Genomic DNA, 25,400 nt, shown 5'->3' on the forward strand with positions numbered 1-25,400 from the left:
CTCTGTGGAATGAGTTTGACACGTGCCCTATACGAACCCCTACACACCTGTCTGATACACCCTCACACACAAATACAAATGTGTGGAGTATCATCTCTTAATCTCTCCTCTCTTCCACTATCATGCCAGATGCTCTATATTATGATGGAAATGGAGGAGGGTGATCTCCAGTGGGAACAGCCAGAGGCCTTTGTCAGTCATGAACTCTGGAGGAGGTTTCAGCTTGTCCTCAGAGAAGCTGACTTCTGGAATGCTGCAATAACAGATGTTGTCTGACATAGCCAATAATTATCTCTCACCTTGGCAGATCCCTGTTTAATTTGCGCCTTATTCCTCCTGTGTGAACAGCTTGTGTCCTTTTCTGTTTAAGGTCACAGCAGGATGCTGTCTCTCTCTCTCTCTCTCTCTCTCTCTCTCTCTCTCTCTCTCTCTCTCTCTCTCTCTCTCTCTCTCTCTCTCTCTCTCTTTCTCTGTGTCTCTCTCTCTCTCTCTCTTACTGTCTCTCTCTGTTTATCTCTATCTCCCTTTTACTGGGTCACATGATTAGAGCATTGTTTGTGGCTTGGATCATGTAGTGTGTGTGTGTGGATATAACCTCATTGTTTGAGAACCTCATCGTTTTCATACATATGAAACAACATGGTCTTTATAACATTTTGAAATCTGAACAACATTTGCTTACGTCCTTAAGATGTTTGTCCTTCTGAAAGTTGTTCCTGGTAGAGCTTGTTATTCTGAAGGTATTTCCTGTCAGCTTCTTGTAAAGTTTAGTAAACTTTGTTACAGTAACGTTTCTATTTCCTCTGAATGATTGGTTTATTTTTTTGAGAACCTTTGACTCTTGAACGCTGTAAAAGAAAGTCTCAAACACAAAGTCAAATCCCAAGCCCTGACATCTCCAAAAGAGGCAACAAGCGAGTGGATTTGTGTAATCCGTCTGTGGGCGGGTAAATTTCTCTCTAAAGACTGCTCTCTTACCTCATTATTGTAATTAACTGTTAACTCTCAATGACCTGGAACGGCTATATAAAGAAATCATTATTGATGTCTATCTTTTGTACCATACTAGAATACAAGTGACATGATTTCAGAGGGAGGTTACAGGGTCAGTTATAATTTCCTTTGGGACTAAAAGGTGGCATTACCTAACTTTGGGCTTGATGTTTTAGGAGCCCTATCATATCCTCTGGCTACCTCCAGAGATGGCCTATTATATTGACAAAATAGTCAAGAGACAGCTCTAACAATGGAAAGACACGTCCTCAAAAATGGAAGGCAGGCAGGAGTAGGCGAAATCAGGTGGGACCATTCTAGACAATGAGAGGGCAAATACGCATGTGAACAACAGGCCATTGAGATAAATAGAGGACTCATCTTTGTATCTGTGCATTATAGCGTCTGTGACAGCATGGGCAGCGCCATTGAGGCTATCTCAATGTTCTTCTGCATTGGCTGATTGCACCCAACTCATAGGAATTCCCACCCAATTGACTACTTTAAAATGGTGGAAGCCCTCAATTGTAATATCCATGCTAAAATGGGTGATACAAACTCAGCAAAAAAAGAAACATCCTCTCACTGTCAACTGCAATTATTTTCAGCAAACTTAATGTGTAAATATTTGTATGAATATGAACATAACAAGATTCAACAACTGAGACATAAATTGAACAAATTACACAGACATGTGACTACCAGAGATGGAATAATGTGTCCCTGAACAAAGGGGGGGTCAAAACCAAAAGTAACAGTCAGTATCTGGTGTGGCCACCAGCTGCATTAAGTACTGCAGTGCATCTCCTCCTCATGGACTGCACCAGATTTGCCAGCTCTTGCTGTGAGATGTTACCCCGCTCTTCCACCAAGGCACTTGCAAGTTCCCGACATTTATGGGGTAAATGGCCCTAGCCCTCACCCTACGATCCAACAGGTCCCAGACGTGCTCAATGGGATTGAGATCTGGGCTCTTAGATGGCCATGGCAGAACACTGACATTCCTGTCTTGCAGAAAATCACGCACAGAACGAGCAGTATGGCTGGTGGCATTGTCATGCTGGAAGGTCATGTCAGGATGAGCCTGCAGGAAGGGTACCACATGAGGGAGGAGGATGTCTTCCCTGTAACGCACAGCGTTGAGATTGCCTGCAATGACGATAAACGCGAATCTGACCATCACCCCTGGTGAGACAAAACCGCGACTCGTCAGAGAAGAACACTTTTTGCCAGTTCTGTCTGGTCCATAGGCGACGTTGTTGCCGGTGATGTCTGGTGAGGACCTGCCTTACAACAGGCCTACAAGCCCTCAGTCCAGCCTCTCTCAGCCTATTGCGGACAGTCTGAGCACTGATGGAGGGATTGTGCGTTCCTGGTGTAACTCGGGCAGTTGTTGTTGCCATCCTGTACCTGTCCCGCAGGTGTGATGTTCGGATGTACCGATCCTGTGCAGGTGTTGTTACACGTGGTTTGCCATGTGCGAGGACGATCAGCTGTCCGTCCTGTCTCCCTGTTGTGCTGTCTTAGGCGTCTCACAGTACGGACATTGCAATATATTGCCCTGGCCACATCTGCAGTCCTCATGCCTCTTTGCAGCATGCCTTGCCTAAGGCACATTCATGCAGATGAGCAGGGACCCTGGGCATCTTTATTTTGGTGTTTTTCAGAGTCAGTAGAAAGGTCTCTTTAGTGTCCTAAGTTTTCATAACTGTGACCTTAATTGCCTACCGTCTGTAAGCTGTTAGTGTCTTAACGACCGTTCCACAGGTGCATGTTCATTAATTGTTTATGGTTCATTGAACAAGCATGGGAAACAGTGTTTAAACCCTTTACAATGAAGATCTGTGAAGTTATTTGGATTTTTACGAATTATCTTTGAAAGACAGGGTTCTGAAAAAGGGACGTTTCTTTTTTTGCTGAGTTTACATGATGAGTCCTCTATCTATCTCTGTGACAACAGGCACAACTCCGATATTTAATGTTCTATATAAATTTGACGAAATTACACATGCGTCCACTTATATCAGTGAATTTGTAAGAAGCTAACCACTAAGAAACTTCTATTCAATCAAATAAGCCTCATGTAGCAAATTAGCAATTACAATTTTTGTTAACCAAATTTAAACTCATTGACCATACAAAAATTCCTCACTTCGTGGGCTTATTTTAGTGGACAGATTTTAGGCAGAGTAAAACCTCTCGCCTTTTCCTCTCTGCTACCACTCATTTCACAAATCGTTGTCCCTTATTGCTTTCAAAGTGTCTTTGAACCGAAGCCCACACGAGTGGAGAGCAAGAGTTCTAAGAGAGCATGAACATACTTGTTTGCGGTGTGACTTTTATTGGCCAATAAAGCCTTTTACAGAAGATGAAATTCAAATGGGAAATGCATGAAATATCGCTATTAACCTTCTTGCTGACAATTGTTTTCTTTTTCTTTACTGATCAGCAAACTATTTGAACAGGCAGATGAAAGGCCACCCCCAACCTCATCACTATAACCTCGGGCCCTTTTCTTATCACTGAACTCTCCTTGACCCTGAGCCGTCCTCTGAAAAGCCTTTCCCTCTTGATTATAAATAATACCAATGGGCTGCTAATAGGTAATCTGATTGAGAGTTAGGTGGACTGATATGGTTCAACGAGGGGGCAAGAGTGCACCAGACATGCAAATTACATTATAAGTGTTTTCATCCACCCTGGTACAAAGTGAAAAGTCACATTTTTACCCAGACGAGGAGAAGCAAGCGGGGGAAGGTATCTGTTTAAGTGATATTTACCTTTTCCTTGTCTTTTCATTCCCACTATTTTGCCACACTTGCCCTATTTACAGCCTGGTTCAGCCTATTAGCTATGTGTGTGTGTGTGTGTGTGTGTGTGTGTGTGTGTGTGTGTGTGTGTGTGTGTGTGTGTGTGTGTGTGTGTGTGTGTGTGTGTGTGTGTGTGTGTGTGTGTGTGTGTGTGTGTGTGTGTGTGCGTGTGTGTGCGCGTGCTGGCTTGACTACAGTGCATTCGGCTTGACTGTGCAGCCTCGCAGGGTAGTTATGATGGTCTAATCATGGTCAGAGAGGAACAAATCAATAAATCAAGTATATGCAAACCATTTAAAGAACATCTTGAGATCACAAAAATACTTTAAATAAACGTTGAGGGATAAATATTTACTAGTATTTTAAGACTCACCATTCAGGCTTCCCATGAAGTCACATGCCTATCCTCTCCACACTCATCTGGAGGGTCTAACATCCTGTCCCTCTGTGTCGCCTTTGGATTCCAATTCATCACCGTTGACATTGTCTAACGTCATTTGGGGTCTTATTATGCGTAAGTGTAATAGTTATTGTACCATGGAGTGAATGTACACTGACGTGTGCTAGAAGAATGGGCATACAACTAGATCCATAGTGTGATACAATAACAGGAAGTGGTGCCAATAACTGCACATGTATATTTCTTCAAGCAATTGAACCAACAATGATTTATTTGGGGATGGAGGAACATTTGACATGAAAACATTGAGCTCTGACATTGCCATGTCAGAGAATGTGGAAAAATTGAAATGGTTTTGATTTAGACAGATTTAAAAGTGAAAAATCCACTATTCATAATAATAGTACATTTATTTTATTGAAAACATTCCAAATGCAACAACACAGTTAAGCTGCATGAAAATTATCAAGTACAGATGAAAAACAATTACATTTCAAAATATACATAAAATTATGTCTCAAAACTATCGAAGTGCATCAACCTGAAGTGCTTCTAAAAATGTTGCTTTTACAATGCTAGTGGGGTTTACATAAATATCTCTATTACAAAATATATGTAATATACATGATACGTCTATCTTAAATATTAACAAGTGTATTTACATAAATGTGAATTTTTCACTATCAGTTGTTCTGGATACATTTGTCACCATATCTGCTGAACTTTGTGGGCAGATTGTCCACTGGATAAACGGTTGGGCCTGTTTTCATTGTCGGGGGTCCGTTTAACAGAGTCCAGTCACATCTGGTGACCACCTCGACCAGGAACACCTTTAGTACAACTTTAGCAAACTCTTTACCCACACACGTCCTCGCACCACCCCCAAATGGGATGTAACCGAACCGGGAGGAGTCATCTGGTGACTTGTCCAAGAACCTCTCTGGCTGAAACTCCTCCTTGTTCATAAGTGTGTCCAGCACATCGTGTGTGTCACAGATGCTGTAGATGACTTTCCAACCCTTGGGAATCTGGTATCCCTGAGGAAACACACTTTAGGTTGTTAGGTGGGGTGGGTATGGCAATGACTTCCAACAATTTTCTTCCAATCATTATACATAGAGCTGCTACCATGTTGTGATGATATATTTGTAGAAAAACGCATATACTATAACAGTACATGGTTTCCATTTTGTGGCTCTCAAAACACAATCAATTATGCCTCCTTTAAACTTTTAGCCTAAAATCTTGTGTAAATGTAATTTCAGATGCTACAACATAGGTTTACTTACATTGAGCTCAAATGTCTTCAGTGCCACACGGAAGCCACCAGGGACAGGAGGGTTTATACGGAGAGTTTCTTTGATGACACAGCTGGTGTACTTCAACTGTTCCAACAACTCAATACTCAGCGGTTTGTCCTCAGATTGGGCTCCCAACAAATGCTGGAAAAATATGTATATATTATAAACACATAGATAGGGGGACATAAATCTCGCAAGTGAGATGTACAGCAAATTCAATCAATTAAATATAGCCCTAGATTTGGAAGAATATAATTTATAAATACTTTAATGAGAGTTGTGTCTAATCTTAATCTCATCATAACCAAAAAAAGATGGGCCTCCATTGACTATTCTTTTGTTGTCATGGAAGACTTTGTAAACAAATGATTTATGGTTTCAAATCATGTTAAATAAATGTTGTGCCATGTCATTGGCACAACAAGAATCAAGTGCCATATACAATGTTGTCGTGTTGTCTTCTGATGATAGAGTGATACCAACCTTCTCCTGAAGCTCATGGCGCATTTTACGCATGACATGTGCATGCAGCCCGAGAAACATCACCAGAGAGGTCGCAGTGCTCGCTGTCGTCTCGTGGCCACCGAATAGCAATTCTGTGGCAGACTCTTTTATCTCCTGAGGGAAACAAATAAAGAACGGTTCATGGAGTAATTGACAGTGTATAGAATCAAATTGCTAAATGAAAGGCATCTGGTTACCTCCATGCTTAGTCGCTCCTCGTTCCTCTCTCCATTCTCAATCAATAACTGCAGAGCATCTTTATAGTTATTGTTGTTATCAATATTGGACAGCTTATTTTTGATGTTTTGCTCTATCTTTGAGTGGATGATGTTGCGTGCTCTCAGACCCTAAATTGAATGGTGAAAAATATCGGTCAAAAATTTTGCGCGCACACTGGAGCCCCATGTGATGCAGGCCAGGGCTGTTTTAATCAATCAATCTTATCATTTGACAGACAACTTACCCGGTACAAGCCGCTGAAAGGAACATCGATTGGTAGGGAGAAAAGGTTATTTATCATTTCTTTGAACGCTTCCACTAATTCCAGCTCGTCGGTCTTTGTTTGCTCGGGCTCGAAGCCAAGCAGGATCCTCATTGCGATGCGGAACATGAGGCGCTTCATCTCTGGGTACACTAGCACACAAGAGTCGCTTTGCAGCCAGCTATGCACTGCGCATCTCACCTCCTCCCGGATCACAGGAATATACTCTTTCAGGGCTTCTCCAGAAAAGGCTTTCATGATCGCCTGTAGGCAAACAGGAGAGAGCGCTTTAAGGGCACGTTATAAGGACACCGCTGTGAAAAGGCAAGGTAAATTACAATTTTGTTTTTCATCGTAAGCATAAACCATGAGCTTCCTACACAGACATGTAGGTTACTCTACGTATTTCCTACCTTTTTCTTGCTCTTGTGGAGCGCGCCATGCGCATTGGAGAGGGCGTGCGACCCGAGAATGAGTCGCACTGATGCTGGCCACTGAGCCGCGACCAATTTGTGTTCCGACATCAGAATCTGTTTCACATGTTCTGAACCCATTACCCGCACCGTGGGACTCCCAAAGAGATGCGTCTTATAAATATATCCATATTTCTGCCGTTTTATTTTTAGGAATTTTCTTCTCTAGAAATATAAATAAGAAGAATAATGGATGAATTGATACTGTAAATGTCATTCATATAAATGGCTTGAATTAGGCTACATAACAATCTTTCAATTTATTCAATAGCATACTGTTTTCTGGTAGGACATTTGAGCCTGATGCATAACCCTAACAATAACTAATCAATAGCAGCCTGATGCACACTGCAAATATAGGGAGGAACTGCGTGTTCAGTTTGTTTCCATCATCAGTTACCTGTAGGACCATCTGAAGCGTCTCGCCAAGGAAGGGCAGTCCCATGGTACCCGGAGGAAGAGGACTCTGACAGGTTGGATCACTTCCACTAATGACGTACATTTCCCACAGTTTCATCGCAGTCACGATCAGGAGGAGTGGGAGCAGGAGAGTGCAAAGACATGTTACGAATAACGTGTAGAAACTCATCTCGAGGAGAAGTGTACGGATGGACTGCAGGAGTGGACTGGTATGTCTCACCCTCCATTCTGCGCTTTTATACGCCCGTTTCCCCCCAACTATTTGCCCCATCTTACCTTGGGTCAGACAAATTAGTTCACTCAGAGTTCATATTTAATTGTGCAGCTCTTGCTCGCGCGCCCCGTGCTCCGCCCACAGCGGACAGGCCCGAATGTTTAACCATTTCTTGGGTGCGCATAGGCTACCACCTATACAGTAGCCCCACAACAGAATGCAAGCCTTTGGCTTTGAAAATTACCTCTTCGGTTACCCAATATATCGTGTTCTTAATTTACAGCGTGCACGCATCACTGTAGTTGTGTTAGGGTCTACATAGTATGAGACTAATCGGGCTTGATTACTTTAGAAAATGTATTATACTTCCCATGAAGAGGACACCCAGGCTTGACGCATGCGTCAGTAGGCTATGAGAAGCGTTGCTTCTGTGTTCACTGTGTATGCATATCAATGCATTGTGTTATATTTTTCAAACGGCAATGAATTAATGTTTTGTATTTAGTTTAGGCTACACAATGGGCTTACAGTTAATTAATATATGACTTTGAAATGGTGATGCCATCTAACACTACAAATCACCATCCTCTTTGGACCCTCTGTTTAAAACCCATGACCGCAGCGCGATTCCAACAGAGGTGGGGGCAGTGACGCTCTATCCCATTCCCATGCGCTGACCTGCATGTGACCTACAACACGGACGGTGACATCCGTGTGAACTCCGGCGCCAAAATGTCGCCAAGTTCACTGTCCATCAAATAACGAGTTACAGGGCCCTATAGCACACATAATTAGAGAGGGGTTCACGTCATTACAGTCTTACAGTCATCTATTCTGTCTATCATGACAATCAAATTGAGGTCATAATTATACCATCTCTCAATCTAGGCCAAATGAGATCAGGATTTCATACAGGTTTTCCAATGTCTGAATTAACCCATAGGGAATATAGCCTACAATTTAGCATAATTTAAACCTTTTTGAAGATAATTTAAAAAGGGTAATTTTACTCTGTTGGTTCTAACTTGGTAAGATTGTGTTTGTGTGTGTGGGGGGGGGGGGTAAATAATTTCCGTAATCTATAGAGGAAATTCAGATAGTGAGCTATTGGTTTACCATTCTTTGCTGTGAAAATGATGCTGTGAAATAGCATTGGTGTTGTGATCACAGCCTGTGAAGTGCAGCTAACAAAGCCGTCAACTAAATTGAGGGTCAATAGGGCAAAGTTAACTGGTTCACTAAAGGGTCACACTGCCATCCGAGTTCACTCTGAAGGTGTAATCTCTTGCAGGTTCAGTTCAACTTCGGGGGCGGAGCCTGTCAGATGATATGCAAATCTTCCTTTTGGTTATGGAAGTTATTGTTATGAGTTGGTGAACGAAAACAGACCCAATTAAGAATAAGACTTTACACTTTACGCTAACAATTGACTATATTTCGGCATATCCAATTAAAAACATACAATATTTCATGAAAGATTGAATAGGTTATACTGTGGTAATACTGGCACACTTTCAAATGTCATATGATTAAAACCTTAACCATTTTATCTATGAACAAGTTCATATTTTTCTTTTAATAGAACGGGAATCTATTAATTGTGGTTAACATGATGGCAACAATTGCACATTTTGTCATGGTGGAATTTCCTATCCAATGGCAAAAATACACCTTTTTGCAATTTAATCTTTACATCGTTCTATAGATAATACGAGCAAAACACAAAACAATACACATATTGAATCAATAGGACAAATACTGTATATACACACTCCGTAAAGGAGAAAAAGTGCTATCTCCTTCCATGAATCCATCTTAATTAACTGAGTCATTTCACAGCGCCTCCATTATGCTTCAAAATCAACAAGCGATTATTTATAAAGATGACATATGTAATAATAATTGGTTATATTCTCTAGGTAACGTTATATAATTGCATTTTGATGTATAGCCTCTAAATAATCGAATAAAAGCTTCAGGCCTATATGGTTTGTTTTAACGGTCTATGCTTTACATTAGTTAATGTCTTATGATATCTAAATAACTAGGTCTATTCATAATTATTCCATCTTAACACAGACTTAGCCGAAATGTTCTATAAATAAAGCTTATTTGTACTACTTCATTTTATACACACATAACATAGCCTACTGTTGGCCTATATCTCATTTATATCTACTCACATAGGCCTACTGCACATAAACACATACATTTTGAAGGTATTTCTAAATGTTTTTCGTGGAGACCAAGTGCAAGATCTGTAAGACAGTTTCGCATTATAGACGGACATTATAGACGCACATCCTGAGCACAGATAATGTTTGTGCTGAGAAGAAAGCCCTACTCGTCCATTATATATTGCATTAGGGTGCTTAAAAATGATATATAATCTTTCGATTTGCTATGTTATAAAGTGAGCGCCCGGATGTCCGTGAACAATAGCAAAAGTTTCCCGTAACCTTTCCCAGTGGGTGAAAAAAGGCGATCTTGGCGATAAGCAGGTCATCGAAGGTCACTGGCACCATGCCTTGCTTCCACTCTTCAATGACCACCATGTTTCTACCATTTCCACGATATTCGGAACGAAGAGGAAAGGTTTCTTGACTATGTATTCTGATTTAATAACTTAATATTGCAATTGCGAAAAGTTCATGAGCTTAATGTCTTTAATAACACAATTACTTATCTAAACTCTATCGGAGTAGGCTATCGTAATTGAAATGCACATGCAGTCCATTGACGGGATGGACTATTGGCACCGTCTGCATCTTGGGGAATGTATCCGTGGCGAGGGTCCATTTGCACGTGCCAATCACTTCAACGGCCAGGGTTTTTAATATCATTTGGGCAAGTTCCTTTCCGACACAACTCCTTATTCCGCCACCAAATGGAACGTAATTAAAGCGCCCAGTCTTGCTCTCTTCACGCTCGGAACCGAAGCGGTCTGGGTCGAAGATCTCAGGGCTCTGGAACACTGCAGCTGTCTCATGTGTGTCTCGGATGCTGTACATCACACTCCATCCTTTAGGGATCTGGTAGCCCTTGGAAGAGAGCCAAAACAAAAATTCAAACTTCAACACAATCCTGACAAGATAAAAAGTCGCTATTGGCAAGTGAAACCTCTTTATGGTCAGATTTAATGCTCGTTGACGTTCTGAAATGTTAAGGCAGTATCATCTTTATCTCACAACATATCACATAGACGATAAACATAAATCAATTGTAAGTTAATCAGTATTAATCAAGTTTTAATAACCGACTAGAATACATCTCATTGTATCCATCCTTGGGCAAATGGCCTAATAGAGGATATCCAGACGGCTTCAAAGTTATTTCCGCTTTTAACCGAGTGATCTCAGTTCCAGTTCACTCTATCCCTCATCTCAAATCATAGCCTACGTGAATCTATTGGTAACTTTATGGAGCAATGATTGGGAGATGCACTTGAACGCACACGCATTGTGGTCAATTGAAAACTCACCCAATTAAAATACTGAAATAGCGTTGTATATGCTTTCGAATGATGGTTTATGTTCTAGCCAGTTGAGGGACTAATTTCCCGACATCACAGTAGATCGAATGTATTATAATGGTGTGTGGCCTGTTCATGGGGTTTATCTAAGGTCAGCTTCCATAGTGCGCTTCCGCCGTGCTCAAGAAGCTCGCGTATGATATACTTACGTCCAATTCGAATGTTTGCAGCACTGTCCTGTATCCTCCAGATACTGGCGGGAGAAACCGCAGCACCTCCTTGACGACACAGTCAATGTAACGGAGCTGGCTCAGTTTCTCCATAGTTAAGCAAGGAATATGAGACCGAGAACACGGTGCCTCTTCGTTTTCATCCGGTGCGCAATGAAAAGTCCCGCTCCCATTCATCAAGGGGGTGGTCTCTGCGTCCAGAGGCCGATGTTCCCCTTGTTCGACCGCAAGAGGACATTTCAGACCATTTTCTTTTCCGGAGCAGCCCTGGGCGCTGTGTGCGTCGTAGCCGAGACCCTCTGACTCCAGCTCTATCTGGGCTTTCTCCACCACAGCGGGGTGCCGCAGGAGCTGAAGAATAAGCGAAGTGGAAGCACTGGCCGTAGTTGAGTGAGCAGCAAATATTAACTCCACCGCGGTTTCCTAGACACCAGAGACAGAACACAATTAACCTTTTATTTAGGCTACAACATTGGGCATTTGCTTTGGTGATCCAAAGTAAATAATTGGTTATTTCAAAATACTAGGCTATAAACTTCCAAATAAGACTATACAATGGAAAATGTGGGATGTTGTGTATTACATTTATATAGCCAAAGCAGAATGGATAAACAGAAAAAGACTGGGCTGTTTTTTTAAACTATAATTTACCTTCAACTCCTGCATGCTCAGTTCATGTCCGTTTTCCTTGGCACTGCTCAACATGTAATCGAAAGCGTCATAGTACTCCTCAGACTGTTGTTTCTGCATTTTCTCCTCTATGATTTTCTGCATGCACGTATGAAGGATTTCCCTGGCTTTAATTCCCTGAGAAGAAAACATAAATCCGCATAGTCTTATCGATATTTAGCTGCCTTGATGGGATATTTCCATCCAGTGTTTGACATTCTATTATATGTATAATTGCCCATTCGGTTGTAATAATACATTTGGATGTGCAAGTTTTTTGTTTTCCATGCAAGTTATTAACTAAAGCAAAATAGTTCGTCATGCCACACCATACAATATGACTTAGGCTACAATTGTTTTTTGATAACATGTAAAGATATTGATAATACATAAGAGTTATCATTTCGGGGTTATCATTTCTCTGCATTATCCAAACCTTTGAACAAATATTAAAACATAAATAACATATGCGAATAATTTTACAGCATTATAACATTGTTGGCTATAGGCCTACTCACTTTGCGGAGGCCACTCATAGGTGCATCAATTGGTAATGAGAAGAGGTTGTTCATGAGTTGCTCAAAGATCTTAGACAGGTATACTATGCGTTTTTCCTCCATCTTCAGTCCCAACAAGACTCTGACTGCAATGCGAAATGTGAGAGATTTGGCTGCGACGTAAACATCCACTGGGCCAGGCTCCGAGCACCACTTTGCAATTTCAGACTTGACAATATCTTGCAAGCGGGGTAGGTAAGTCTCCAAGGCCCCGCGGCTAAACACTTTTGCTAAGATCTTAAAGGAAAGGAAAGCATAATAAAAAGTTAGCACCTGGTTGGTACAAGGTACTCCAGACAACAATTGAATAATACTTGAGACGAAATTAATTATGCCTATACTTATCTATTTATTACCTATGCTCTATGTAAAAACTCAATAACAACAGCAGGAAATTAAATGCATATTTTATTGCCTTGATTTCTCTCTCTGGCAAGTAAATAGGCCTATCTGGCATTTCCTTTGAAGATGCGTTCAGTTTGCAGGCCTAGAAGATGACCATGCCTCACCAAGTTGTCTCCGGTAGACTATACGCTTATGAGACATTTTGATGTAATCGATTTTACTAATCGTTTTTACTAATCTTCTTTTCATCCTTACTTTTCTCTTCTTCTTGTGCAGCTCTCCGATAGAGTTGACCAGGGTGTTTGGTCCCAGGATAATCCGGGTGCTCTGGGGCCACTGCGTACAGACCAAGTTGTGTTCTCCAAGCAAGATTTTACGGATGTTTTCTGCACCAGTTACCCGGATAACAGGCTTTCCTAAAAGGTGAGTTTTAAAAACGTTGCCATGCTTCTCTCTCCTGGAGATGTGGAAGTTGGATCCCTGTCATAAAACACAAACACACACAAAAGCTGTAAAGGGGGTGTTCATTTCACGTGTACTATAGAGGGCGCGTAGCCTTATGGCTATACCCGTGCCTCTTAGTTTACGCCCAGTCTGGAAGCAGAATGCATTCCTACAGGAAAGCGGTGTGGAAGTGAAGTGAAAACGTCTGTTTTCACCGCAAGAATGAATTACATGCGCTCATCAAGTCCACACATGTATAGTTCCATGGACACATTATCTAGGCCTACTGAACTGAGATCCAATGTTTTTTTAAATAAGTTGTGTACTGTTTTTTTGTTTACATAATCTTTTAATTACACTAATTGCATGAGATAAAGCAACCTTTTTGAACACAAACCAAATTCTTTAGCTCAACACATGCATGGTGACATACGTCGCGTAAAGGCCTACAGACTATCTTAGAACGCTAGTAAAAAACGCAACACTCCTCATACCTGAAACAGCCAGTGGAAAGTTTCTCCCACCAGCGGCCAGCCCATGGATCCATTGGGTAGCGGGAACTTGCACTCCTTGTCCCGCATAATGGTCCACCTGAAAGTCCACAGTTGCCTGGAGACGGCAAGCAAGATCAGGGCGGAGAGCACAGACATGAGCGCTGTGAGCAGCGCTGACAAGTGACTGAGCTCCAGAAGGAACATTTCCAAACATCCACGTGCTACTGTGCAAACTCTGACGCGTGCTTCTTTTCTCTGTCCAGGAGAGAGAAAACATTTCATTGGAAACAAACAAAAAAACGTTCATAGAGCTTTTAGGTTGAAATTGTTTCTAATGCAACTTATTTCACTTGTAAGATGTCAGACACATATTTATATGGCAAGCCTGGTTTCTGATAATTATGCAGAATAAATTGTTGAAATAAGCTTAACGAAATTAAATAGGCTAAACGATATTAAATCTACTGGAATTCTCCTTCATTCCGCCTCCATTTACTTCCCCTTGAATGAAGAGAAACGGACAAGTATTCCAAAAACTTTTACAGGTTACATGCGCCGGCTTGTCTATTTATGTGCGTTTATACAGTCCAGGGGGCTCAATAACCCCAAGGCGTCCCGCGTTTACAGTGCATGGTAGGTAATAAATCAGACAAAAGCGGGGGGATAAATTCACATTTATTGAAATACAGTACAGTTGGCCAAGGCGGATGCTGACTAAGAATAATAGTTTATACCTTTAAAAAAGTAGCCTAGATTAAAAGTGTTTGAAGCGTGAGAAAACACCAAAACACCACATAAAACAACTCGAATATTGAAGAAGGGGATGTACCTCGTCTTACCTCGTCTTAAATGTAGAACCAAGTCGCTGACAGCAGCGAGAAACTCCAAACGTTTTCCTCCACAATGTATGGTTTGCACTGCGCTTTATAAATATTTGAACACTACATGATCCACCTTCGCAGATGACGTATAACGTTGTTTTGAATATCTAAAGAGCTTGACACATCGCCAGGATTGGAGAAAAGTTTGTGATCATATAGCACTCGGAGATTGAGTGAGCGCGAGCGGGGCGTCTTTGAAAGAGCGTGTAGGGTATGTGGATCGAATGGCAGCGGATTGAGGAGACAGGTAACCAACCAATCGCTGAAATCCCTGAGTTTGACTGACTCTTCAGTTCACATAGACCAGTCCTCAATAGGTATGGACATGGTGCAATGCCTCTGTATTGCCTGCGTGAAAAATAATAGATTTAGGCCAACACATTAACAATAACCTGAACGAGTTGTCATACTTTCAAGATGAATTAAACCTGCAAAATCATAGAACTATTTATCCGAGAAAAAATATTGCCTATTAACATTTTCTATAACTTAATCTAACGGGAGTAAATTATCCCAAATCTAGGTTTCGGGATGATTTGTCCTGTAACTTTACGCAGTTGAATTTCTTCCTATTTAATGGTCAAATCACAGACCAAACGTGTTCATTTAAAGGCACAATTGACCATTTTAGATACTATATAAAAAAAAATCTAAATAAATGTCAATATAAAACATATTACATTTCCATAAAAACTTCGGAGAACGCTTTAGGCGCGGTTGAGTTAACATTCTTCTGATTATAAATGGGTTTCCTCTCATATTCACTGTTGATGAGTGATGGCTGGGTGGAAGCGTTCCCCAGAGATGCCGATCACCCGGTTACCTCAGTTCTTCCAGGTGTGTTCCTTTTCCATTCACGGAAAAGAAGGAACACCTGTTGCACAGTTTGGATTGGAGGCCAAATTCGCCACCTGAATGGTAAAACAAAGTATTTCAATACAAGAGGGTAGCCTAAAGTCTCATCATTTTAATTGCAAATATTTGTATCTAGTGAAAGAAATCGAAAAAAAAAAAAAGGATAAATGATGACATGATAAAATAGATATATGCGTTGCAAAAAATTCTGTCTTGTGTTTTTTATTGTGAGATGAAAATTGTGATTTTATCTTCAGGGGGATTTTAAGTATAATTTCAGACTTTGGCTTCACATTGTAAACAGTTAATTATCCAACGTTGTCACTCTCTACGGTAATTTGGTGTGTTATGACCCATTCTAGCTAAATCTATATGGCCGATGAACATGTTTGGACACTTTTTTGTATAGCCAACAAGGGTCACGTAATTTTCACCATTAGGACCTGTTAAGTACCAATAAACTATTAACAGTTAGCCTTAATAACGGATGTTGTAACAGTTATATTAACCATTTCCCAATTTTTCTCATAAGCCTGTTATACACCCTATGTGGAGGGCACCAGTAGAAGGATGCACTATTAACACATTTTCATTGAGCCTTCTATGGCGAAAGCTATGTCGTAGTGCGTATGTGCCACTTAAAGTGGCGCTGACAACGTTTTAACTACTTTGCAGATATTAAAAAAACAGACAATCATAATATCAGTAAAAAATATCAAATTCCCAGTTTATGCAAAACACGACTTTATTACTGGTTTTACAAATAGGTTCCCTTTGACTCAAAATTCCATGACATAGAGTAAGACTAATTAATTGAAATTGTGAAATTATGCCCTGGGGTGTCATTTAAATGTTTTTATTTCCATGGAAATTTCCTGCCATCCACTATAGGGCAACGCTAGCACCTTTTACCATCTATTTGTCTCAAGGTTGGGGTTGAGGGTGCTATGGCTCTGATGATCGCAGGTTTAATCCCAATGCCAGGCACTTGTTTTAACCCTATCCTAAACCTTAACCCTTACCTTAACAATTTTCAATTAGTACCCAACCTTAACCGTTAGTTAAATTCGGTTCTTTTTGTTTTAACTGTTGCACGGTTTGACTGACAGCTAACATATGGGAAAATAATGTATGGCGTAATTAAAACGGCAACACAGTCCATAATCTACACTGTAAAAAGGCAAATTTAACCAATTGCTTAATCAGCTTTGTTCTGTGAGTTGAGTGGCCTCATTATCATATTTCCCAGTATGCTCTATTGCTGGTTTATTTTTTAGAATTGTTTGTTTCAATACCTGTGTTTTTGCATGTACATTGATTGGTTGTATAATCTTATCCTACACAAACATAAATTACATTTTTCTAAACTAATCCAATTTGTTAGTAGTTGGACTTTTTACAGTTTATATGATTTGGGTGTTCTCAATAATCAATCTTCCCTACCCCAGCAGTCATCAAAGCAGGTTGTGAGTGATTAAAAGTTCAAATTGTTGGATATCCTTTCACATCACTTTGCAAGCCAGCACAATGTGATTTGCAGGCTTGATGTTGCCTGTAAACCAGGAGTTTCAGACCACTGCCTTAGGTGTAACTAAGCCCTCCAAGAAAGGCCTTATGATACATGTAATGTATTGTCATAAAGAGTTACATTTTACACTGGGAAATATGCAAATAAGGTAGAATCAATTCTCAAGTTGAATTGTATGTTCACTCAACCTAAAATTCTAAGTTTAGCGGACGTACATTTCAACTTAATAACATATGTTTGTTCAGTTATATACCCAAATGTTGAGCAAACTCACAATCCTATTGTAGCTGGTTGCTTTACAATTGTACATTGAATCAACATATATCTTTTTTACAGTGTACAGACAGCACCACAGACGGCTCCACCCGCCGTAATTAAAACGGCCAGCCATGTCATATCTCTGTTGCTGCAGTTACTGTGAGGGCAGACGATTCTTCGGAGCTTGTGATGGACTCGGCTTGGACTTCTCCTCCTTTCATCTCTCAGTGGAGATTTTACTACCACTGCTTCGTACCCTCTCTTCCCTCAGTGGGCGTTTGGTCATGGATCAGCTTGTGTTTGAAATGCTGCAGAGGATTCACACATATTATAGCCTTCCTCATCATGTTGGGTTGTAGTGATTACCTGCCCATAACCTAGCCCACACCCTCCTCCTGCTCTGATGTTGATGAAACTCCTGCAAGTCTGCACGCAATGTCACAACAGGGATGTCATTATGCTGTGTGTGATCATAGGTCTTCACAGAGAAGGGGGTCAGTGAAGTGACAACAGGCTTGTCATGGTAATAACAGCATGACGAGGTCATGGCTACTGTGTAATGTAATCAGCATGCTAAGCCACACAGTGCCGTTTGACATATGATTCATACTTCCAGCTTAATGCCGCTTCTACATGGAAAGTCCCAAAGTGATTGAGAGGCGAGTCCCATCCCTATGCTCCCTGGTGCCCTGTGCACTACAGTGGGCTACTGCTCTATCAGAGAGATATGTGGAGGAGCCCCCCCCCCCCCCCCCCCCCCCAGAGTGGGAGGCAGCAGGTAAACAGACAGGGCTTGCCAGTAGTTATTTGGATTTAGACTAATCTCTCCCATGGGGCAGAATACTTGCCTGAGACGCAGCAGCAGCTCCCCGCCCCTCCTCTCCTCTCACTGCCACTATAACCGAGCTGTCATACGACTCCACTACTAAAGCCAGGTCAGAGGTCTGTTCACTGATTGATTTGATAACTAAGTCAATCTTTACATAATGATGGCATCACATACCAACTTATTGGGATGGAAACCACTTCCCATGATTGACTTAGTTATCAAATCAATCAGTGAACAGACCTCGGCCCTGGCTTTAGTAGGAGTCAAAATGGTGAAACAAATAAAATAGTGAGGCAAGGTGGACCTGCTAGACAAGCAAATCTTTGCAGTGTCTTGGGAGAAAGCTATAACAGCGATCAGAGTGTAGTCACTGTGACCCAGTCTCACTTTGAAGTGTGAGAGACAACAACTCAGGCAACTCAGGGGAAGGGAGGGTAAGGGAGAGAGAGTGGGGGTAGAGACATTCCCTTGTCTAGATATTTACCAAATGCCATTATTAATTTTAACAGCCGAGACAGGGAATACCAAAGCAGAAGCTGTCAGCTATGGCTGTGGGAGACAAGTAGGAACTTGTTAGACATGTGGAGGGAGCTTTTCATCCAGACAAGAACACAACGCTCAATATTAGGATGACAAATGAATGTGTAAAATACATGTTTCACCACCAACATCATCTCAAAAGGGGATTTATAAAACAATATTTGATTCCTTACCGTAGTTTATAAGGCTATTACAATGATTGATAAACCTTATTGTTCTTTTTTTTCATCTAATGATGATTATGCCCCAACACAAAAGGATGTCAAGAATAAATTATACTTTATATTATTTCTACCAACATAACATCAGAGTATGGTTAATAAATGACATTTGTGTGTTTTTTGTTATGGAAAAGAGTTGAAGAAGCAGCTAAATGAAAAGTGATGCAAGGGCAATCCACAGAGAGGAAGACAGTGCAATGTAAACACGAGGGAAAGAAAGTGAACTATGCCACTATGCCACCTATTACCCTGGAGGTATTGTGGTATGGGTCTGCAACCTTCACTTTGACATGAGAACAGCTACAGTGCCTCTTACTGGAGTGCTGTGTACTTCACTGTCATGGATGCATAGTTAGAGATCATCAGATTTTTTTTTAACAACTGTAAAACACATTTGTGACCCAGAGGATGCCTGTGGTAGCAAAAGTACTTCTAAAACGCCTTGAATTAATTTGCTAAACACTGTGCTGAAAACTCTGGGTCAAGAGGGGGAGTATTTGATAGAAATATTATTTGGAAGAACTCCAATCTTTTGGTCAATTCGTCCAGAAATTGGAGTTGTAGGGGAGTTGAGGTAAATGTCCAATCCCCTTTGAGCATTGCAAAATTGGAGGTTATGATTCGTGGTGTAAACCTTAATAGACTATATGGTGAATAAAAAAGGCAGCTATTTCTGTCAAAAATATAATTAACAGTGCAAAAGAAAACAGTTGACCCCATCCTTTTGTTGTTTCTATATTCTTCTGTTGCTATATTAAACATGCTCTGGGACACATGTCAAGCTTATTCCACGGAGGTCCAAGTTTCTGTGGGTTTTGCTCCTCCCTTGTACTTGATTGATGAATTAAGATCACTGATTAGTTAGGAACTCCCCTCACCTGGTTGTTTAGGTCTTATTAATTGGACACAAATTGAAAGGAGAAACCAATAACCAGCAGACACTCAGCCCTCCATGGAATGAGTTTGACACCCCTGCCCTAGTACCGTCAAATTTTTATCTGGACCTTGAAGCCAGTTCCACTTTTTTTTTCATTCTTCCCCTCTAATTAGGGACTGATTTAGACCTGGGACACCTGGTGGGTGCAATTAGTTATCAGGTAGAACAGAAAACAAGCACTACTCTGGACCATGTAGGGTAAGATTTGAATACTCCTGCTCTAGGATATGTAATTCAAATTTCGATGCTTATTACCAAAACTTATTTGATTGTTAATTACACACCCCCCCCATGGACAAGTTCTCTCAAATGGAGCTTTTTAATTAAAATTTGTTCATCAAGTTAGACAGAGTGAGAATAAGTTCAAAGGGGGTGAGATGTCCCGTGATCGCACAGAGAGGTAGAATAAAGAGAATGTGCTTTCATTTGGAGGATTGTGTATGTCTGTCATGTCACATAAGTTCACATGATAAATGCCATTTCACAGATGCTTTTACCCTAATCAACTGACAGTCATTTGTTATATGGGTGGCCCCAGCAGGAACCGAACCGACACACTTGTCGTTGCAAGCATCCACTCTACCGACTGAGCCACTTAGGTTGGAGTCATTAAAACTAGTTTTTCAACCACTCCACAAATTTCTTGTTAACAAACTATAGTTTTGGAAAGTCGGTTAGGACATGTACTTTGTGCATGACACAAGTCATTTTTCCAACAATTGTTTAAAGACAGATTATTTCACTTATAATTCACTGTATCACAATTCCAGTGGGTCAGAAGTTAACATACACTAAGTTGACTGTGCCTTTAAACAGATTGGAAAATTCCAGAAAATTATGTCATGGCTTTAGAAGCTTCTGATAGGCTAATTGACATCATTTGAGTCAATTGGAGGTGTACCTGTGGATGTATTTCAAGGCCTACCTTCAAACTCAGTGCCTCTTTGCTTGACATCATGGGAAAATCAAAAGAAATCAGACCCCAGGAAAAAAATTGTAGACCTCCACAAGTCTGGTTCATCCTTGGGAGCAATTTCCAAATGCCTGAAGGTACCAAGTTCATCTGTACAAACAATAGTACGCAAGTATAAACACCATGGGACCACGCAGCCGTCATACTCCAAAACCGCCATAAAAAAGCCAGACTACGGTTTGCAACTGCACATGGGGACAAAGATCGTAGTTTTTGAAAAATGTCCTCTGGTCTGATGAAACAAAAAATAGAACTGTTTGGCCATAATGACCATCACTATGTTTGGAGGAAAAAGGGGACGGCTTGTAAGCCGAAGAACACCATCCCAACCGTGAAGCACGGGGGTGGTAGCATCATGTTGTGGGGGTGCTTTGCTGCAGGAGGGACTGGTGCATGTCACAAAATAGATGGCATCATGAGGCAGGAAAATTATGTGGATATATTGAAGCAACATCTCAAGACATCTGTCAGGAAGTTAAAGCTTGGTCGCAAATGGGTCTTCCAAATGGATAATGACCCCAAGCATTCTTCCAAAGTTGTGGCAAAATGGCCTAAGAACAACAAAGTCAAGGTATTGGAGTGGCCATCACAAAGAACTGACCTCAATCCTATAGAACATTTGTGGGCAGAACTGAAAAAGCGTGTGCGAGCAAGGAGGCCTACAAACCTGACTCAGTTACACCAGCTCTATCAGGAGGAATGGGCCAAAATTCACCCAACTTATTGTGGGAAGCTTGTGGAAAGCTACTCAAAACGTTTGACCCAAGTTAAACATTTTAAAGGCAATGCTGCCAAATACTAATTGAGTGTATGTAAACTTCTGACCCACGGGGAATGTGATGAGAGAAATAAAGGCTGAAATAAATCATTCTCTCTACTATTATTCTGACATTTCACATGCTTAAAATAAAGTGGTGATCCTAACTGACCTAAGACAGGGAGTTTTTACTAAGATTAAATGTTAGGAATTGTGAAAAACTGAGTTTAAATGTATTTGGCTAAGGTGTATGTAAGCTTTCGACTTCAACTGTATATATATATATATATATATATATATATGTATGTATGTATATGTGTGTATATATATATATATATATGTATATTGTTGGTTATGTATTTGTATATATATATATGTGTTGGTTATGTATTTGTATGTTGTATATATGTATATGTTGGTTATGTATTTGTGGTAACACTAAATGATGATAGACATTATGTTTGTGTTATGGGATGCTTGGCAACCATGGCAACTTTTGTGTTAGCGTATGGTTACGACATAGGGGCTTGAGTTGGCTATCTGCTGCCAATTGGTTTTCAGTCAATATGGCCTAAAAAGCAGGTACAATATGGCCTAAATATGAGGTACAATATAGCCAAAAAAACATATAGGTGGATATCTCCTGTAATCCAGTGTAAAAGGTCAGAACAGATTGTTTTGTAAATATAAGTTCTAAAGTAACATATGATAAGGAATTGCCTACTGCAGTTGTTAAACAGTAGCCTATGTGAGTATCAAATTCTCCCTTTTAAACAGTAGTCTGGTTTTCTGTGAGCTTTGCTTTCCACGTTTGTTCTTGTTCTTCTGCAAATGTAATGGGATTTGTTATCTAAATAATGAAGTGTCCATTGAATCCAATCCAATCCAAAGACATATTTTTGGTGTTACTATAAGATAATTTCGACCTAGTGAACTCGCAGTAAATTTAGTGGTCCTGCAGTCAGTTTGAAGAGGAAACAGTGGAGGTTATTCTATAGCACTCTGTCCTGAAATCTAACACTTCTCAATCAACATCCGCAAGCTGTCGATCAGGGAAACTTCTAGCTAGAGAAAAAGAAAGTTGTCGACATTCCAAAAACAACCACCCTGAGTGAGAAAAGAGCTGCAAGTCAGAGTTGACAGGATACAATACATATCCTAAAAAAGGTTAAAAGGCTTCCACATGTCAACATTGATTTAAATGTTAGTTCCAGAATTAAACATTTAAAGTTTATGAGGTGCAGATGAAGAAGATTGACAATATGTTCAGCTTGGTCAGATGGACTAAATGTAACATAGTAAACGTACATCCTAGACACTAAAATTAGTATGATACGTTACGTGTGGTATGGTTACATAAGACAGAAGGTTATTTAAGACAACCATGACAAGAGGTTGGATGGGTTGGTGTATAACGCGAACGCCTAGCAACCAAAGGTTGTGTTCGCATCACATCATGGACAAGTTTAGCATTTTAGCAACTACTTACTACTTTTTTTTATCTACATTGCAACTACTTAGCATGTTAGCAAACCCTAACCTTAACTCTTTAACCTAGCTCATAACCCTAACCTTAACCCCTAACCCTAACCCCTAGCCTAGCTAACATTAGCCACCTAGCTAATGTTAGCCACCTAGCCACCTAGCTAGCATTAGTGACAACAAATTGGAATTCGTAATATATCATACATTTTCCAAATTCGTAACATATTGTACAATTCGTAACGTGTTATACAAATTGCAATTCTTAAAATGTATTATATGAATTGTAATTCATAACATATCATATGAAATGGATGATGGGCATCCACAAATTAATAGCATACGAAATATAACATTGCATACTAATTGGAGTGTCCTAGATTTACATTTACTATGTTACATCTACCCCTGAGTCCAGGTTGACATGTTTCACAATAAGTTCTGTTAGTGGCTCAGATTCTCAAACATAAGTGATTGTCACAGGCTCAAAACAAACTGAAAGAGAATGTTCAGCATAACACGTTGGCCAAAACAGCAGGGAAATGCAACAATTTGAAACTTGAGACATTATTGACCAAATATCCTGGCCTCATTAGGTCAATTACAAATAATAAAGGAGACTCCATTTGACAGACACGTGTTAGGGATCATTGGGAGGGGAGCCATATTCTTGATAAGATAACGGTTGTAGAGATAAGCGGTCTCTGTTTTTAACCAGGCTTAGTCTCCATCTCACTGATCCTGTCTGTTAGGTACCGTCTCTCATCGCACACAGTGCTCCCCCTCCTTCCTCCCTGTGTCTCCCCACCACATCTCTTTGATTTGCAGACCCTTTCCCCTCGTCTGAGCAGCTACCTGTCATCAGCTCGTCCCTGGGGGAGTAGTGGAAAGGGATGGGTGTGTGGCTGACCCCCAGGGCAGAGCCAGGGTTAGGGGGTAACGCCTGACTACCGGACCCCATTTCCTTATCTTTCATGGACCCGCGTAGTGAGCAGACCAGGGTATCGAATTTGGGCCGAGGTGCAGTGTCATGACCTCAGCGGAGGTGCTCCTTGAACAAGGGCCACTGTTCCTCCTTTAGAAAGGGGGCCTGTTTCTGACAAACGGTGGTAAAAGTTCAAAATTAAAGACCTTTCCTCCACTTTCCTCCACTCGCACAATACTTTTTGTTCAGCCCTGATGAACATATTGCATCATTGAGGACAGATGTCTGACAACATTAGAAAATATCAACCTCCCATTGAAAAAATTAAGATCAATCTCCCACAAAAACAAATACCACATTGTCTAATAATCCATTCATAGTTAGCTATAGCTATTGAAGTTGAACAAACAGGTATCAGTTGAATTTAAGTCACATTCTCTCTTGACAACTGGAGGATTGACAATACACAGTTTCAACATTGTATGCACATACCATTAATAATCGGCACCTATGAGGGCAGTTCAGAGAGAGTTGATAGTCAGTTGTCTGGGCTGTTTGAGGAATGTTCCACAGACAGGTCTCTCTCACAGAGCAGGAAATGCAGATGACATCTGTCAGACAGGCCAGCTAACTATGTCGTTTGAGAAGCTGCAACCGGATCCCCTCCCTTGTTTTTGGCACTTTTAATCAAGAGTCTTGTATGACACATCAGACAGTGTCACAGAGTGTGGCTGTTTGAGCAGGATAATTCTCTATCAACGTTATTATATGCTTTTAGATCTTTATAGATCTTATAATGCTAGAATTACTGCCTGAATTATTATATTAGTAATGAATAACTCTTTGGCATTTATAATGTGTTTTAATGTTTGCAATTGTGCATATATTTTGTTGGAATTTCATTGCCTCGGATGACAATGGTGTCTGATAACGACTGAACACAAAGAAGAGGAGAAGGGTGGCGTGGCGTTTTAAGTGTGATGCAGCGGCAGGCTTTCTTTCCTGAGGGTTCAAACTCTCGGGAGGAAAGGTTGGTTCCCAACCCTGGTGACAATGAGTGTTGGAAGATGTGTAATGTTTACGTTTTAAGTGAATCAACAATAAGAAGGAAGTCCTTTTATTAAAAGGAAGAGTGGGCATTAGGCTCAGAAGCTGCTGTCTGTGAAACCCATTACCTGTGAAAAGTCCACCTGAGGCAGCGATTAAGAGGTCAGTCGTGGCTCAGCACAAAACAGACACACACATAGGAGAGGAAAGAGGAGGACAATGGCAGAAAAGGTATCTTCAATTGATGAGTCTCTTTCAAAAGGGGTCTTCCCTTTTGAAAAAAGTCTTCCCAAAGAGCCATAATCCATTAAGTCCCCTACCAGCATTCTCTCTCTCTCTCTCTCTCTCTCTCTCTCTCTC

At 40.7% G+C, this 25,400-nt stretch overlaps 2 protein-coding genes across 2 annotated transcripts; both read right to left on the reverse strand.

Moving 5' to 3' along the window:
- Positions 1-4,886: 4,886 nt before the first annotated feature.
- Positions 4,887-7,551, reverse strand: LOC120045909 (cytochrome P450 26A1-like). The gene is made up of 7 exons (XM_038990837.1): positions 7,363-7,551; positions 6,903-7,127; positions 6,472-6,753; positions 6,206-6,355; positions 5,988-6,122; positions 5,493-5,645; positions 4,887-5,240 (listed from the first exon to the last, which is right to left on the reverse strand). Exons 1-7 carry the CDS (start codon positions 7,549-7,551, stop codon positions 4,887-4,889), a joined length of 1,488 nt encoding a protein of 495 aa, XP_038846765.1.
- A 2,738-nt stretch (positions 7,552-10,289) lies between these two features.
- On the reverse strand, positions 10,290-14,011 carry LOC120045910 (cytochrome P450 26C1). Its single transcript, XM_038990839.1, has 7 exons — positions 13,808-14,011; positions 13,125-13,349; positions 12,486-12,761; positions 11,950-12,105; positions 11,537-11,721; positions 11,278-11,392; positions 10,290-10,637 (listed from the first exon to the last, which is right to left on the reverse strand). The coding sequence occupies exons 1-7, from the start codon at positions 14,009-14,011 to the stop codon at positions 10,290-10,292; spliced, it is 1,509 nt and encodes a 502-aa protein (XP_038846767.1).
- Between the last annotated feature and the right edge of the window lie 11,389 nt (positions 14,012-25,400).

This window comes from Salvelinus namaycush, chromosome 4, assembly GCF_016432855.1.
Source record: "Salvelinus namaycush isolate Seneca chromosome 4, SaNama_1.0, whole genome shotgun sequence".
In the NCBI taxonomy this organism is placed as follows: domain Eukaryota; kingdom Metazoa; phylum Chordata; class Actinopteri; order Salmoniformes; family Salmonidae; genus Salvelinus; species Salvelinus namaycush.